The following is a 17744-nucleotide window of genomic DNA, read 5'->3' on the forward strand; positions in this document are numbered from 1 at the left end:
CCCCACCTACCCGCCAATCCTGAACCCCGAACGTCACCAACTTCAATCAGCGGCTACACTTCAACTTTCAACAGCGAAACGGATCTAATGAATTAACACGGCCTACAGCGGCTACAAATATTGTTGCGTTCAAGGTTTCACACGAAACAGCCGCCGCTGCTTCAGAAATAAATTAGCTATTGTTGGAACAATGTAAATAAATAAGCGAAAGGGCGCTGCTTCTAAGCGCAGTATGAAGAAGGGATGTGTTGTATCTTCTTCGAAAGTTTACAACTGTGATGGAATAAGACAAGATAAATATGTTGTCATTTTACTTAATTTTTCTCATGAAAATATTCCACAACTAGTCAGTGTCTATCCATCATACAGTGTTCAATTGATTACAACAGTTGTTATCAATTTTTGTCAGTGAATTTAATTCGTTCATACTGTTGGATGATTGAAGAAAGGGAATCAATTCTGAATGATTATATTATCAAATAAGGCTCATTATATTATCAAATACGTAAATTTGGGAAAGGGACAGTTTTGGGCTTTATACATGTTGTTCCTTTCCCAATCATTCATAGTTGAGAATTAAATTGTATGTATCAATGTAAATACGAATAAATAAATACGGCTCAATTTCGACAAATCCTTTTCACAGAATGAGAAAATAAGAGATGATGAAGTTGAAACCATAGACCTAGGCTTTGAGGAAGCAAAATATGAGGTGGTTTAAAACTAAGACGATCTCTCTTCACCGAAATCAGTCAGAATATCTATTATTGATTCAATTTGACGAGTTCCTCACAGATACCGACAAGCTATAAATGATTATAGTTTTGGAAACACTACACGTCACGTCAATTACCTTTTGAAATATCACAAACATATCTCTGTAATCTTCAATGCCATAAAATGCTCGAAAACAAAGACAACAAAAGTTCTTTACAACCAAGCCTTTACACTCCACAAGTCTTGCATTGTAAGTCTCTTTGCGAAACATTAGTACATCATTGCTATTATCATCAGCTTAGACTAACAAGATAATATCATTGAATATAAATCCACACGGAAAACCTGTGAAATGAAAGCTTTATGTCAAAATCTTTCAATTTTCAATGAATCGTCAATAACGTGAAATCGACTTATCGATGCAAGCTTCCACAAACAGATTCTTGAAATTTGCATAATTATTCTTCATGCAATGAAAATCGCAACATCACAGCCGCATCACGAATATGAGAGAAGAATCAAGGTATTGAGGATGAAGAAGGAGGAAGTGGAGGAAGATTCTAAGAGCCGAATCAAGAAAAGGACTGCATAAATTTTGATTCTTTTAGAAAGAGTGAAGATTCACAAGGATTAAAAGAAAAAGGAAAACAAGGGATAACAGATAATCGAGTTACAATATTGCACTTCATTATATGGCAGTTTAATTCTTCATATTTTTCTCTTGAAAGAGGAATTTGAAAGTAGTTTGAAGAGTTTGGAGGTGATATTATTGTAGAGATAAATATCCAAATTTTCAGAATGGAAACTAGGCTTTGGAATGGAAACTAACAGAAGGATTTTATTCGTCACAGATACTAATTTATGACGAAATTGCGGGAAACTAGTTTCAGTTGTTACTTCAATATCAATCACTATAGTGAACCGTACGAAAATAGTCCGATGGAAATTACAGACCCGAGATTATGTCCCCGAACATATAGACCTTTCCAATTCATTCGATGTATTATAAAACTATTAATGAATAATTCTCATTTATAATCGGCTGTGGACAACATTGATCAACTCCTATTCGGCAACGCTGCACTCATCTGTTCCAATTTCCATCTGACTATTTTCGTGCCGTTGACTGTAGAGATTGATTTGACTGGCAGTTCTGTGAACAGTAGACCTCGCGCTCAGTAAGTTACATTGACCTATTGTTATGTTTTCTCAAAAATTAATAAATAATTTATCAATTTAAAATGTCTAGAAAAAATCCTGAATAAACATAGATCGTATCGTGACGTGTCGTCCCGGAATGTGAGTGTGAGCGCTGTTATCAGGTCTGGCTGCCGTCGATACGCCAATCCAATCAACCCAACTAGACAACTGTCTGTCTACTAACGTTGATGGAAAGATACATTTTCAAGATGTTCGATGTCTTTGAACGGGTAGTATTATAGTCCACTGGACAGCTGATTTATGATGAATAATAATTCTATAGTCTGATTTTTACTCTAATATTGGCGTATGAAGGAGGCCCCTTTTTCCTTTTATATTATCCTTGAAATGCAAAATTTCCAAAAACCTTGTATATACGTTGACGGTTATAAAGAAACATACCTTTCAAATTTCATGAAAATCTATTACCGCGTTTCGCCGTAAATGCGCAACATATAAACATTTAAACATTAAGAGAAATGCCAAACCGTCAACTTGAATCTTAGACCTCACTTCGCTCGGTCAACTAGAGATTGATGGAGCCTCTACCATCTAGTTTATACTCGGATTATACCAGGGCTTAATTTCAGCCGCAACGCACCGGAATGGCGTTCCGGTACCTCCCAGGACGACCGGAACGTACTGGAACGTTAATGTAGTTGCTGCTAAAAATATCAAAACTCTATTTAATTTGATCAAATCGGTATTTGTTTCACGTTGAACTTAATTAAAAACAGAATAAACTGGGTTTTAAAGTCTGAATTTATAAAAATTTTCCCGGACCCCTTCCCTTGGGTGGTATTCTATACCCCCGGTAGTCGGGCCAGCTAGAGTTCCGGCACCTGAAAATTTACAAATACCTGGATTATACCGGTACTCTACAACTAATTTCTTGCATTTTCAATAGATAAATGATGTGAAAATTTGGAGTATTCATTATTCAGTATCAATAGTGGACCTGCCGTGATTGATAAGCTGATGTACTATTGAAAAATACAATGACTGGATAGGGAGTCGAGCCCACGAGTATCTAACTACAACATACATGTGTATACATGTGTACTGTATTTGTAATGATTTCTGTGAATAAACTCAATTTGAATTTGAATTTGAATTTGAACATTGCAAATGCACCTCAGACAATGTGATCGACGTTGATAGTCACCGCTCTCGAGTGGGACTCACCACTTCTCCCAAGTTTTGGTATGACCCGTGATAAATTGCCTGGGTCAAGGCCACACCCTGCCTGCTTACTTTTCAAATTAAAACTTTCGGACTCAACAGCCGGGTGTCGACATCTACCCTCTCGCTCCAACTTGCACTCATTTGCATTCACTCTCTCACTTACACTCAACGTTTGAATCGCGGAGCCCTTTTTATAACCTTCCGGCACGAAGCTCGGCACAAATTACTTCCTCAAGAAACAGCGCCGCACGCGTAACAACCAACAACGGCCTACTCCACTGGAAAACTGCAAAAGGCTGCTCAACCCAACACTATAAAACATCTGTCATTGTCTCCGCTGAAATATTGCCTACAAATAGTTTCTAAACGAGTATGAACGATAGATTCCACTGTGTTTCAAGTTTCTAAAACGTGCCAGTGTCATCGAAATGATAAATAGGCCTACATTCCACTGATATAATAAGAGGTAGATAACAGTTGATAAGATAAAGGTGAATGGAAATACTCAAGAGAGAAAAAAGATGAGAGAAATTGGTGAGAGAAGTGGAAGAGAATATTATGAAGGGAGATTCTAAAGATGGATAAGAGGTAATAAGAGGTAGATAACAGTTGATAAGAGAAAGGTGAATGGAAATACTCAAGAGAGAAAATAGATGACAGAAGAGAGGAGAGAAATTGGCGAGAGAAGTGGAAGAGAATATTATGAAGGGAGATTCTGAAGATGGATGGCAGGAGGTTGAAGTAAAGAAGAGAGAGAAGTCCCTGAACTCATCAATTGTGATTCGCTTCTGCGTTAATCTTGTTTTTTTGGGGTTGGCCAACTTTTTTACGTGTGAGAACGTCAACAATGTTAGGGTAGCCTACTGTTGCCTAAACGTCCAAAGTATAACAAATAACAACCCAGTGAACTTGATAAATCACCATCAACAAAGTGAATGTCTTCGAAAACAGCGAAATGACAGATAGGCCTACATTCACTGAGTTTCAAGTCCCTGAACTTATCAGTTGTGATTCTCGCAAACTAAGCAAACTTTTTACGTGTGAGAACGTCAAAAATGTTAGGAGAGCCTACTATGATGCGTAAAGGTCCAAAGTATCACAAGTAACAACTCAGTGAACTTGATAAATCACCATCAACAAAGTGAATGTCTTCGAAAACAGCGAAATGACAGATAGGCCTACTACATTCCACTGAGTTTCAAATCCCTGAACTCATCAGTTGTGATTCGCATGTGTGTTGATCTTGTTTTTTGGGGTAGGCTAACTTTTTAGGTGTGAGAATGTCAACATTTCAGGATAGCCTGCTAATGTCTGAAGGTCCAAAATAAAACAACTCAGTGAACGTTGATGAATCGCTATCAACAAAGTTGAAGAACCATAGTGTCTTCAAAGACAAGGGGAATAACAAATGGACAATTTCCCCGAGTAGAAGTTCTACGAAGTCCTTGAAATATAAATTGTAATTATTTTCTGGATTTATCTTGATTTTTTGGGGTAGGCTAATTTTTACATGAGAGAAAGTAGAAAATGTTGGGGGTAGCCTACTGATGCCAAGGTCCAAAGTATAAATACTAAGTCACTCAGTGAACGTTAATGAGCGTGAAGCAGTGTCTTCGAAAACAACAAAATGACAAAGAGAATAGATTTCACTACCAAGTTCTCGATACATCAGATATGATTCTTAACTTGAGTTTTTGGAGTAGGCCAACTTTTCATGCTTTAGAGTCAGGAACATTAAGATAGCCTACTTACTACCTGACAGAATGCAACTACGCCGTGACCTAATCATATTTAGATATTTGGGATATGTAATAGAATTTGAAAAAATTTGATTCGTGCGTGTCTATTTCATACCAATTTTCGTAAAGATTCAAGGACCAGTCTTCAGAAAAACAAAAACGGAATACAAAACTTCAAAGTCCTTAGCAATGAAAATTACTTTCTAAATTCATCTTTGGTCTTCCGAAAGACCCATTTTTTATGTTATCCCCACTTGAGATTTTTTTTCAAAAGATTCTCCAAATGGTCCATAGTCCAAGAGATAGGCCTATTACTTTAAACATGAATAGGGGAAACCGATTTCTCGTTGCACAGTTTGTAGCATGGACAGAGTAGTGGAGAGGAGTAAGCATGCTGTGCACAATTGGATGCTGAGACAAAAGTAGGGAGAATACTGTTGGGTTGTGGAAGTGATTGGTGAGGGAAGGAGCACCGGGCCTCTCTGTCTCCGAGAGAGAGCCGTGTAAAAAGTAATATCTCTCAGACTCTTACTGTAGTGAAAATATGGATAGGATGTTTTATTTATTGGACGATTTGCATTTCCGACTGATCTAATGTTGATTCACTGACCTCGCGAAGATTCTCCAAGAAGTGCTTAGTCTTGGACAGGTCGTCAGTGCACTGTTCCTTGTCCTCAGAGATGTGCGCCAGGGTGGTGATCGCCTCCTTCACGTCCTCCAGGCGGCGAGCCAGAGATTCCACTTCGCCCTGCAAGAGAGCGCTGCCCTCCACGCCCACATCCTCGGCTATCTTCGCCACCATGTCTCGCAGCTCGCTCAGTCGTTCTTTTTGCGCCGTCAGTGTTTCTTCGCACACCTAAAACAGACAAACAATGTCGAAAATTAGGAAAAATATTGATACGAATGTAATCAATAATGTAATGATTGAATGTTGGAAGAGGAGTTGGCCAAGTGAGGTAGGAAAATCATGCATTTTCTCACACACATGCAACAAACAAAATAGGTCAAAAATCAAAAGTACGTGTATTTATAGGAAATAGTACCTACTAACACAGAGGAAAGGGAAAAGAAAAATTATTCTCTATTCAAGAAATTTCATCCATTTCTCTTTGTGCTTCCAAGTAAAGTATTAGCTGATAACCTAAAATAGTATAAAGAAAATAATTGGCTTTTACATGTACGGGATAGGAAATATAAAGGTGCGTACAGACTTTCGCTCTGCTCCGCAACCGAACGTCACTCGAGCAAGAGTCACATCGACCGGGGAGCAAGAGTGGAACGCGAGAAGAGCTAACATCTCCCGTAACGTTCATGATCGGAGCGACTGCGGAGCGATGGCGGAACGAGGGCGGAGCGTACGCGGAGCGGGTTGGAGGCGCGTATATTTGTACGCAGCTTAAGAATGACGCCTCATCACGTCTCAACCACTGAACTCATTAACTTGGAATTCTACATAATATCTATATTATAGATTCTTAATTCACCGAGGATGATAATGGACCTGTTCTATTTCTTGTTTATCAATTGATTATTATAGTTTTTAGAATCAAAACAAATGTATTCATACTGTGATAAAAAGGTTACATAAGATAAAAACCCAATCAAGTCGTTTTTCTATTGTAAATTATTAAAGTTGTTAATACTTTCAATATCAGCATGAAATTATACAACCAAATTCAATCTATTTGATGTGCTTCAAACAGACCCTTGCGGAGCACGGGTCACCTACCAGTACGTGATACAGATACTTCATCTCTTTCCTCTATAGGGCTACTTTTATAGAAATAGAAAGAAAAATAAAAATCTTAGTATCCTTTTTGAAATATTTAATCACAACATGTTTCGGACATTGATGCCATTTTCAAGTGATATGAAGTAAATAAATAAATAAGTATTTATTTATAGTATAAAATAAGTATTTATGTATTTACTTCATATCACTTGAAAATGGCATCAATGTCCGAAACATGTTGTGATTAAATATTTCAAAAAGAGTACTAAGATTTTTATTTTTCTTTCTACAGATACTTTGTCTGTGGTATCCTATTATATTGAGCGAGCAATTTCTGTGTATCTGTTTATATTTTTATATCTGGTTATTTTTATTTTAAAATTTTTATATCTGGTTATCTAGTTATTTATGTTCTCGAAAACGGCTCTAACGATTTCCACGAAATTCGGAACATAGTAGGTTTAAAATATAAAAATTTGATTGCACTATGTCTCATCCTAGGGGAAATTCGCTGAACGACATTAAAAGGATAATTCATATTTGGCTGGAACAGCTGTGACTTTCGTCGTCTGTGGATAGTAAAAAGTGAGCGAGTGATTCTGTGGAAAATCAAAATATCGCATCCCTGAAGTTCATAAGCTGACGTATAAGCTGTAAAATATAAACACGATCATTTTAGATAATTGTGTTCTGTTTATCAATAAATGAAAATAACGAGCGAAGCTCGGTGCCCCGATATTTACTTCTTATTACTGTATTATCTCATCCCTCATTTCTCCAATATTTTCCATCCATTCGTTACGCTCAACATTTTTCCAAATTTTTTTGCTACCTTCAAAGTCCTTTATACTCGTACTTTTCTTTCCAACACCAATCTTTCCATCGGTAAGATTCATGCATTTATGCATAGACTGCGGATCTTCAACGTTATTCTTCATAGCAGCAATTTATTCATCCTATTTTTGTAACATCTCTATTTCGGCTGTCTCAAGGCAATAGAATTCGAGGCAGTTATTTCATGCCACTAATGGAGTTGGCATCTGCTTTTTGAGATGTTAATTGCTAGAATCAATTTGTAATGTTATCCAAAATTGAATCCAAGGCTGATGCTAAAGCATCTAAATTTCACATTAGCATAAGTTGAAAGTAGGTACAGCGGTACTGTCTGTTCTTTATATTTCGTTTGAAGTGGAATTTCAACTCTATCGAATTTCAATTTTAGCTTCAACTTATTTTTAACTGTTATCAGGCGAAATAGCTTCATTGAACGACTTAGGATAAGCGATTCAGTCATTAATCAACTAAGAAGAGAACACTTCTCGAATGTGTTATATTCCTATAATATGAAAAATAACCAATGGAATGAATAATTTGAAATCAAATAGAAATTCTGACGATTCTATCAAAAATCGATAAAATATTAATCGTTGCTCTCCAATTCATCATACTGTGACTGTGCTAGAGGTAGGCGGTTATCTTTGATGGGGAAAAATATAGAACATTGATGGTTAATATTGAGAGTGGATGATTAACGAATGGAGAAAAGCAAACAAGAAAAATAGTAATAAAAATCTTCTTTTTTCTTCTCCTTCTCCTTCGTCTCTTCTTTTTCTTCTTCTTCTTCTCTTCTTCTTCTTCTTCTTCTTCTTCTTCGTCTTCTTCTTCTTCTTCTTCTTCTTCTTCTTCTTCTTCTTCTTCTTCTTCTTCTTCTGCTTCTTCCTCCTCTTCTTATTTGAATAGTCATAACTCCATTCTAATAATTAGAACAAATTAATATAAAATATCAAGAATGACTTACTGATTACAAACATCCATTCCATAGGAAACTTTAGAGCTAATTTTGAGAGCATCTAGTCAATGGCAAACAAATCCCACAAATTTTTAATAACCTTGAACTAGATTGAAGAATCACTATCGAAAAAAGTCAAAACTTATCTAGATCAGTTTTAGAGATCAAATTTAATCAACAGTTTCCTATTTCTTCCATAGTTTGTAGCCTATGTTAACCTTGACGAATTAAAAACAATAGACAGAAGAAGTTATGGGTAGATTGTAGATCGAAGAATAAAAACCGCCAAGTTCAATACAGATCTAAAAGATCAATTTCGTCGTTCGATAACGTTCTTTTTTGTCCGAAAACGGAAACACGGAAAACTGAACGTGACACTTTCGCCTGATCCACCACTGTCAGTGTCAGCCATTGTTTTAACGGAAGAAATCAGACGAGAGAAAATTACCGTAAAATTGTTACACTTTTTATAGTCGAATAAACAATTGTCGTACTAGTTTTTCGACCAGTTTTCCCCGAGCAACTAACTTTCTTCTCTGTGTAGCATGTCGTAGAACCGTTGCGAAATTGTAAACTAATAGCGATCACGTAAATAAAGGCGAAATTGCCACTCGACAACCAGCCACTCTTTCTGGCCGATTCACCTCATGAAAATTGACTACTTTTGTTCATAAATTCATGCTTTTCTGCAATCGAAAATTGAAACGAGTAGAAATGACTTGATACTTTCACCAATATATTGGATCTTTAATCAATTAGATCAACTCATTCCACTTTTAAATGGATCGTTTCCAATCATGAATGATTCAAGATTCATTTTTATTGACCATCAAGCTACAATAAGAGCAAAAGGCGAATCATATACATTTTGAAATTACATACATTTAATGTATGAATGCTTCAGCAATCAACTACAGTCATCTTTGTCTACAATGAAAGGAGCCTAACAAACAAATGAAGTCTACCAGATATGACTATACTATAACAAATTCAAATTAATATTATTTTATCAACTTCATCTTTCTAATAATGAAGAAAGCAGAAAGGACCCAGTAATTTTAGAAGACTCGTATTTCACAGAACAAGTTATCATGCTGCTGAAGTGAAGTCTGCTAATACTTTGCTATTCTGACAACCAGCTGACAACTGGTATTATTAGTTGTATTCTATCAAGCAACAGGGCCCAGATTGGGTTATTTCTGGACAGTTCAAGTTGGGATGACAACATTGGAGAAATAAAAAACTTCGTAACACTTGTTGTAGGACTGATGACCCTGATGTTGAACCTGACCCTGTTAATTATGCTCCAGAGAACATCAACAATAAGGAATTATGTCACCTTCAACATTCTTAGCGAATCATAGAGCTTGACTTTTCAACTAAAGAGCAAAGTACACTGGGTCTATTTACAGATATTTCAATAGTACTTCGTTGTGATTATTATAGTTGAAATTTGTTTTTGAACTCTGTAACAAAGTATAACACAATTCTTATTTTCTGCCATAATAAAGTTAGTGGATACTTTTAATATTCCTGTCAAAATGATAAATGCAGAGGAAAACATCATTATTATGTTGAGCATTTGCAATCTGTGAGTATGTATATACATTCTATACTCACTGTTTGCAATACTAAAGTGATTCATTCAATTTCAATAGATATTTTGTAATATAAGGCAAAACACAGTTTTTGAGCCAATTCTACGTCTATTCAAATAATCTAATCTGTTATGTAAAACAGTATACAGTAGTGAGAAAGACTAGAATTAGAATAGCATAATCAACAAAATACGAATCATTTGAATTCAATCGACCTACATTCGAAGTGTTATTTTTGAATGAGCTCAAGTTTACACGACAATTGATTAGCTTCAATGAGACAGTGATATAGATCAGACGAAAAACAGCAAATATTAATTGATAATTGATCATTATATGATGCTTATTTAGGAAAAAAATACAAGTGCTCATAGAAAATTCAAACAAAGCTTCCAAACGATCAACAAAGTTTCATGTTTTTACGGAAGTTTTATCATCAATCTATCTAAATTTGAAATTGTTTGTTTTATCCTGATTTGTATAATTATTCAGATTGATGATTTAGTGTATAAATTGAAATGTACATAGCCTAGATAATATTTGGACAATTTAAGACAAAATTGGAAAATTGAAGAAGTTTTGGGCAATAGCTTGTTTTTTCTTTCCCGACTATAGTATTGTTTTCACTAATAAATGAATAAATAAATGAAAATCGATGAACTAGGAAAATTGGCTGGATTGAGATCGATTCATTATTATCTATTTACTCGTATTTATTTATTTTTTGAGTAATATGGAGGTTGATGAGAAGTTGTATTTTCCAAATACTAATAAATAAGTAAATAAGTTTGGATTTCTGTTTAATAATAGTTATCTATTTGATTAATGGTAATTATTTATAACATAAATTCACAAATCAAATTGATCGGCTAGAATAATATTCTTGTGCTATTTTAAATCTCATTGCATAAAACAAATTAATGATGTACATTTTCTGCGAATCCACAGTGTAAAATGTTTTCAACTTTGATCAGTAGTTATTTTTAAATATTGTTTTGCCATCGAATGAAGTGAAAAGGTGAAAATGTGTTGAATACTGTCCAGCATCATAGATTAGCAATTTAACTGATTATCACCGATTCTATCTTGTTTGGCAGATGAATACATAATATAAATGAGGATGAATGGCTTCCGAAATACAGTAGGCTACAATGTAATTATAATTCATGATAGATTCCAGATACTCTTACGAATAAATATTATGTAGACTGGTACAAAACAGTGTGATTGGGTGGAACAAAGTCTTCAATCAACAGAAATTCTGCAAATGAGTTTCGACCAATCATTCATGGGAAAGCTGAAATTGAAATTGAAATTATCTTTATTCTTCTTCTTAGGAAGTACAAACAATATACAATAAACATATACAAAACTTGGAGAAGGTTCCTCACATGGGCAAAGCCTGTGTGCGAGTAAGTTATAACTTGAATAGGCCTAGTAGAGTTACCTGTAGACAATTATTGTCGAAAACATCCATCAACCCAAACAACAAAAACTGTCACGATTCAATAGAAACGAAATGATCCCGAAAAACGCTTCCGTAGGTTAATAGTTCACATCAGACTACTGAAAAGCAAACAAAAATAATCGTCTACCGGTCTGGAGAAATGCTACAGTTTTAGAAGAAGGTGGAAACCACACCCGCCGTTCTTATGGTCGACTTGGAATCCAGAAATACACGTGCGATGCCCCGTGATGGGAGGGAGAGAATGAGAGAGAGAGGGATAGTGAGGGAGACTCAAAAACCATTTCGCTTCGGCGGACTATTTTTGTAAATAAAGCGGTAATGCATATGAGATGCGTTCGGAGAGAATCTATCTCTGATCGGAAGTTAAGTCAGTGACAGTGGACCCTTGAAGGAAACGAAGAGAAATAGTCCAGACGAAACAGCCTCTTTGTTTTCAAAACAAACGTCTCTTCATTCACCCTCGCCACAGATACAGACAAAATTTGTTATCATCTATATGCCCTCACCAAAGTGCCTCTGTTACAATCCATCATTGAGTTGCATCACATTGGAAACACTCCATTTCCGTGTTTATAAATACTAGGAGGAATGAAACACATCAATAGTATTTGGAAGGTGTTCATTAATATTGTCAAATGTGCTTTGTCATTCTCTCGAAAATCATTAGGCAATTGAATAGCTTAAAAGAATAACTAATGGACCAGTTTCATTAACTAGTATGATTCAAAATTCAGTAAAAAACGAATTATTGAAAAATTCGAATTCGTGATAAAGAATTGATTTCATCGCTTAATTGCACGTTGCGATACATTGGAAACTGTCACAAATTTCCAAGAGTAGATACATTCATGTTCCTAAATACTAAAGGGGTATGTCATATTAATAGCAATATTGAGAGAGATTAATTAATTTCCAAGAGTAGTTTACAACAATCAATGGTTAATCTATGAATCAATTGGATTTTCTTTGAATAGCTTGCTCTCAGAGAAAGCTGGTTATTTGTAAATATGAGATTCAATTTTGTAATGAGGAATAGATACTATTTTATTTTACTATAACGATTATAATTCTTCAGTTTAAAAACCTGTCGTTGATCAAACTTGGGTCACAGTTTTGTTAGAGAGAGATTGATTGATTGCCTTTATTAAGGGCAGAGTTAGGACTCCAGATCCTCTCTGTCACACAACCCTTCATATTTCATACGATACTATGAATAAAAAAACCAAGATTGTAATAAAAATTGAAAAAAATAAACGGAAAACTTCAAATTGAAGAGAGAGAGAGAGAGATTGATTTTACGCCTTTATTAGGGCGGAGTTAGGACTCCTGGTCCTCTCTGCCACACAAGAGAGATTGATTGATTGATTGGCTGCCTTTATTAAAAACCTAGGAGGGCGAAGTTGGGGCGCAGCCGTAAGAGAGAGAGAGAGAGAGAGAGAGAGCAAGGAATAAGTAGAAATCCATAGAATAAAATGCTCCGTGAAAATGAGTAGAGAGGGACCAACTTCCTTGGTAGTTTATTGCTTGTTTGGAGGAGAGAAATAGCACAAAAATATCAAGTTTACCTAACAGTAAAAATAATTTACACCTAGTCCTGTGCAAACCAAAACCTTTAAAACGAAGTCAAACAACAAGATTGGGAAGCAATACCTTGGAAACAGTTTTTCAGGTAATTACTTTTAGTGTTGAGAAAAATCTTCTAAGAGATCCACAAAAATGTTATGCAAAATAATACTTTCAACAGTCTCCTAAGTGAATTCGGAACCTTCATTTGAATTAAAACTGAATAATCCAAATGTGAATAAAAAGAAAACAATAATTCTCTGTCCATAAATTTGTATTAGGACGGCAAAATGCATAGGATAGGTTTCAAAATTAGTTTCCTCATCTTGTGAGGAAACAGTTCAACTAAGGATAGATCACAATAACTAACAAATATTAGAATATCACGAAAAGAAAGAAGAAGATGAAAGCAATGACTAGATGATTAAGAATGTCTTCTTTTGTTATGTGATTAAGATATCAAGCTGGATGATAACGATAATATAAATCAAATAAAGTGAAAGCTACACCAGCATACTCTCTTCAGGATTATCTCTGAATGAATGATGACTGAAATAATAAAATATCTAAGATAATATCTATAATTATACTCGTATAATTTCCAGTGAAACTGAATATTTCCATAACGTATATTGAATAATCCAAAGTCTGAAAGTAAGGTAATGATAAAGACTACGTTGGAATTGATCAGATACGGGCTGAGCCAGCTCGATTTGAAATGAATTCAAGAAGATACGACATGACTGAGAAAACAAGAGAAGCTTCTGATTGGCCGAGCGTTCGTGGCTTGTTATTGGTCAAAATTGGAAATACGACACGCCCATTCATAGGTGGAGGGGGAGGAGAGAGAATGATCGTGGAGAATTGGTAAAATTTACAGGATATTTATTTTTCTAGTTGCGACTGAAGGACTTTCATGTTGATCCTCAGAATTATTTCGTTAACTCCATTATTGTCTATTGACTATTGCTACAAAACACGCGTTTGTTGGCTTTCGTTTTATTATAACTTACGCACTTCATGAAAAAAATGAATTTGATATGCTACTTCTGTGGATACCCAAATGAACAATTTAAATCACAAGAAATGATTAACATTGGTTATAGGTTCTTTCAGCCTCTTGAGTGGAGTTCTCCTTATCTTTTTCGTATATTTTAAATAAATGTTGAAAATTTGAATGTTCCAAATTGAGCTGAAAGTTGTCTCAAGTTTGTTAAAGTGGGGTAATAAAATAACAATGGGAAAGACCGAGTCCATCTACTAGAGTAGAAGAATAAATATTCATGTAACTAATAGTATCCAAAATCCAATCGGCATATTTTTTACTATTACTGTTTCAGCTTACTATAGACTTTGATAAGCATTAAAATTTGGAGCATAACATTTTGAACTGTGGAGATAAGAGAGCTAGAGATCGTACCACGCTAAATTACACGAATCTTATCACACAGCCAAACAGGCAACATATATGACGCCATGTTTATTTTGGTACGAAAAAGCAAGCGAAAACTTGAGGTTGAACTTGTTGGACACTCGTAAAAACCGCTTGTAAGCTACATTTTGGCCATAAAAATCTCAGAGGTCTTAAAATAGTAGACTCTACATTGAAATCGTAAAAGTATTCACTTTATCCTCTCGTACTGCAAATATTGTAGTACTGTAGAGTTAGAAAATTGTTTACATTTTTGGAAAATGAATTGAAAGTTGAGGATGATATTGAAAACATATTACATCAGTCTTAACTCTACCTTGAACAGTAGGAACTAGTTAATTGATTATTATTATTATTAGTGTCTATTACTACAATGATTATCACTTGCCTATTGATGATATTGATATGGGCGGTTTATTAGGAGAACTTAAGATATTATATTTCAGACTGTGGTTGAGGATAATATTCATAAATTGACCATTCATACTACTTTATTACACTTACGTAATGGAAGTTACTAACAGTTTACATTCTTCATATGATCATCTACATAAATAGAGAGAAGAATTAATAATTATGAATACTAAGTGCTACTTTAATTGATAGGAATTAAATTATATAAGTTATCTTTTTCAAATATCACATTTAACGTCTTTTTACAAGACAATGAACTTTTTTTGAAATTATAAAAACATTGGAAATTCATTTAACACACTATGGCCCGGTTGCACAGAAGCCGGTTAAAATAACCGTGATTAATCTCACGAAAACCAACCAGAGAAGGTTTTTTGGAAAGACAACTTCTCTGATTGTTTCTCGTGGAATTAATCACGATTAAATTTAACCGGCAATATGCATTTCGGAAGATTCATCGCATCCTTACAAATAGAGAGAAGTATGTGAATTTTTCCAAGTTAGAATAAAACTAAGAAACATTGTGAGGAATTCGAAATATGACCCCATTTTGATTATTCCATGGAAAAGTTGATCTAGATTCAAATCAATACATAAATATCTGAAGAGACAGACGTTGATAAACGTCTCCAATCAATATTCCAGTCCCGCGTACTTCAAACGTGCTATATTATTCAACACGCTAAAAATAGAAAGAGACATGAAACAAAAATGCGAGTTGAAGAATATTCTTGGTACATGTTCCCCGGAAATGACTACAATTATCTTTAAAAATGATATTTCTATTTCAGAATGTTCAGCTCCGAAGAAACAAATCTTTATATCCTCCCTCGAGGATTTGACAGTGATAGTGGGAATATGAATTCTCAAGATGAGAGGTCAAAAATGAAAACGTTCAAACAATAAACAGTCTATCAAAACGAACAAAGCCACATTGGAATGAATCGCAAATTAAAAACTGGATATAAGAATTGTTTGCAGAACTTAAAAGGAGAATGATTCTCCAATTCATTAAAAATTTGAACTGTGAATATGAATTTAGCATGAAAATCTTTGGAAATACTCCGGAAAATACATTTACGAACAAAAAGATGTAGTAGGCTATTTGGAAATAGTTTATGTCAACATGGATGTAATGAATCGAATCTTTCAATACACAATTGATTACTTCACTAATTGATAGTTCTTGTTATAGCTCTACAAATTTCCAAGGGTCAATAACGCTTTAATACCTCCCCGCATTTCCTACCAATTTCCTTGAGCAGATAAACCACAGGAAATAGTCTACGTCAAATTATGCTACCATATGCTTATCTAACTCAATTCAAAGAACCCATGATAGTTTGTCAAATAAACTGAGTTTTGACTGAAAACATTTTTCATTTTGAATAGAAATAGAAGATATTTACTATGATGAATAGAAATGAGAAGGAAGATGATTCCAGAAGAGATACCTTGAAATTGAACACACATCCCGACCCATATGTCAGGTGCAGAGTCTGCAACCCGCATTACTTATGCACACTCATGATGATAGGCATACTGTACGTAATTTTGCTGGAGAATTTCTCCATCCCAGAATACCACCATCTATTTATATTACTGTTTTTCTACTTCTAATATGGTATTCCAAACTTTGATACAGATTGGCCTCTTTCGTTAGGGCTACTTTTGAATAAAAATAAAAAAATGTTAATCTATTTTTAAAATTGAATATAATTTAAAAAAGGGTACTTGGATTTTTATTTTTCATTTCTATTGTTAAAGATATATTTATTGGTCCATCCACGCTTCACAACAATCGGCATATAGATTAGACTTCAATATTAGACTCGCATGCCCTCGTGCCCAGTTTTGATAACAGCGTACGATATAAAATTACGTTTCTTAACTCTATCATACATTTCCGTTCATTATTTGCCAGAAATTAAGGGAGAATCAAAATAGATGGAATGTATGCTGCAACCATATTGGTGAAAATTTCAAACACAGTAGTTCAAGTCTAGTTTTATCGCAACTAATTTTTCAAACATATCATCGATTTTATCTATGAGCATCAGATAGTAATCTATAAGCATGACAACAATAGTGAAGACTCTTCAGAAGTTAAACATACGGTATGCCATTCTAAGCTTGTGTTCATGACGCGAGAAGATTGATATATAACACGCCGGATTGAAACTTCGTATCTAATTATACACTGTAGTATGTATCTGACAGTTTTGTCATTTGAATGCCACAAAAATAATTAGGATTGAAAACAGAAATGTGAGTTTCCAAAATGAAAACAATAAGAGTATTGATTGTATTCAGCACTCACCTCATACATATTAATAGTGCAATTTCGTTAGACCTGAACCGTTTAGCATAGAAAAAATATCAATAGCATTTCGATCAGAAAAACTTCAACACAACACTTGAAACTATCACAAAGTTCGGTCAGCTGACCATAAGGCTGGCTTCAAAAATATTCCCATTGTCACACATTTCAACACTTCACAAAACTATCATTAATTGAAATCACCATAAAAATTGCACTGAATATTGAGTGGGAGATATTTAAATTTATACATTCAGTTAACAGCAGCGTCAAGAGTTAACATGAGTTTTAACCGGCATCATTTCGTCAGCACTGAACCACGGAAAGTCAAAGTCAACACTGACAAGAGAAGATGATAAAGAACAGAGCTCTCTTGGCCTAGTTGCGGGCGACCGTAAACACAGCACGAATCTGAGGCTGACAGCACGAATCGGAGCCCAAAAGTTGCGCACTCATTCACTCCACACGGCGTTCGATAGTTGAATGAATGAGTGATAGTATGCTAGGCTACTGATAAGAGATGTGACACGAAGCAGGATTTCGAGTGACAGCCAAGTACTGTGTAGAATAGGGACGAAATCAATTCG

The 17744-nt window shown here is 34.8% G+C and overlaps 1 protein-coding gene across 1 annotated transcript in view; it reads right to left on the reverse strand.

Annotated features, from left to right (window-relative positions):
* Nucleotides 1-5388: 5388 nt before the first annotated feature.
* Nucleotides 5389-17744, reverse strand: part of LOC111053775 (mucin-17) — a 57837-nt gene continuing 45481 nt past the window's right edge. Inside the window, exon 16 of the mRNA XM_039429392.1 lies at nt 5389-5697. Coding sequence (XP_039285326.1) covers nt 5404-5697 — 294 coding nt within the window. The 3' untranslated portion in view covers nt 5389-5403. The remainder of the gene's footprint in view (nt 5698-17744) is intronic.

This window comes from Nilaparvata lugens, chromosome 5 (genome assembly GCF_014356525.2).
Source record: "Nilaparvata lugens isolate BPH chromosome 5, ASM1435652v1, whole genome shotgun sequence".
In the NCBI taxonomy this organism is placed as follows: domain Eukaryota; kingdom Metazoa; phylum Arthropoda; class Insecta; order Hemiptera; family Delphacidae; genus Nilaparvata; species Nilaparvata lugens.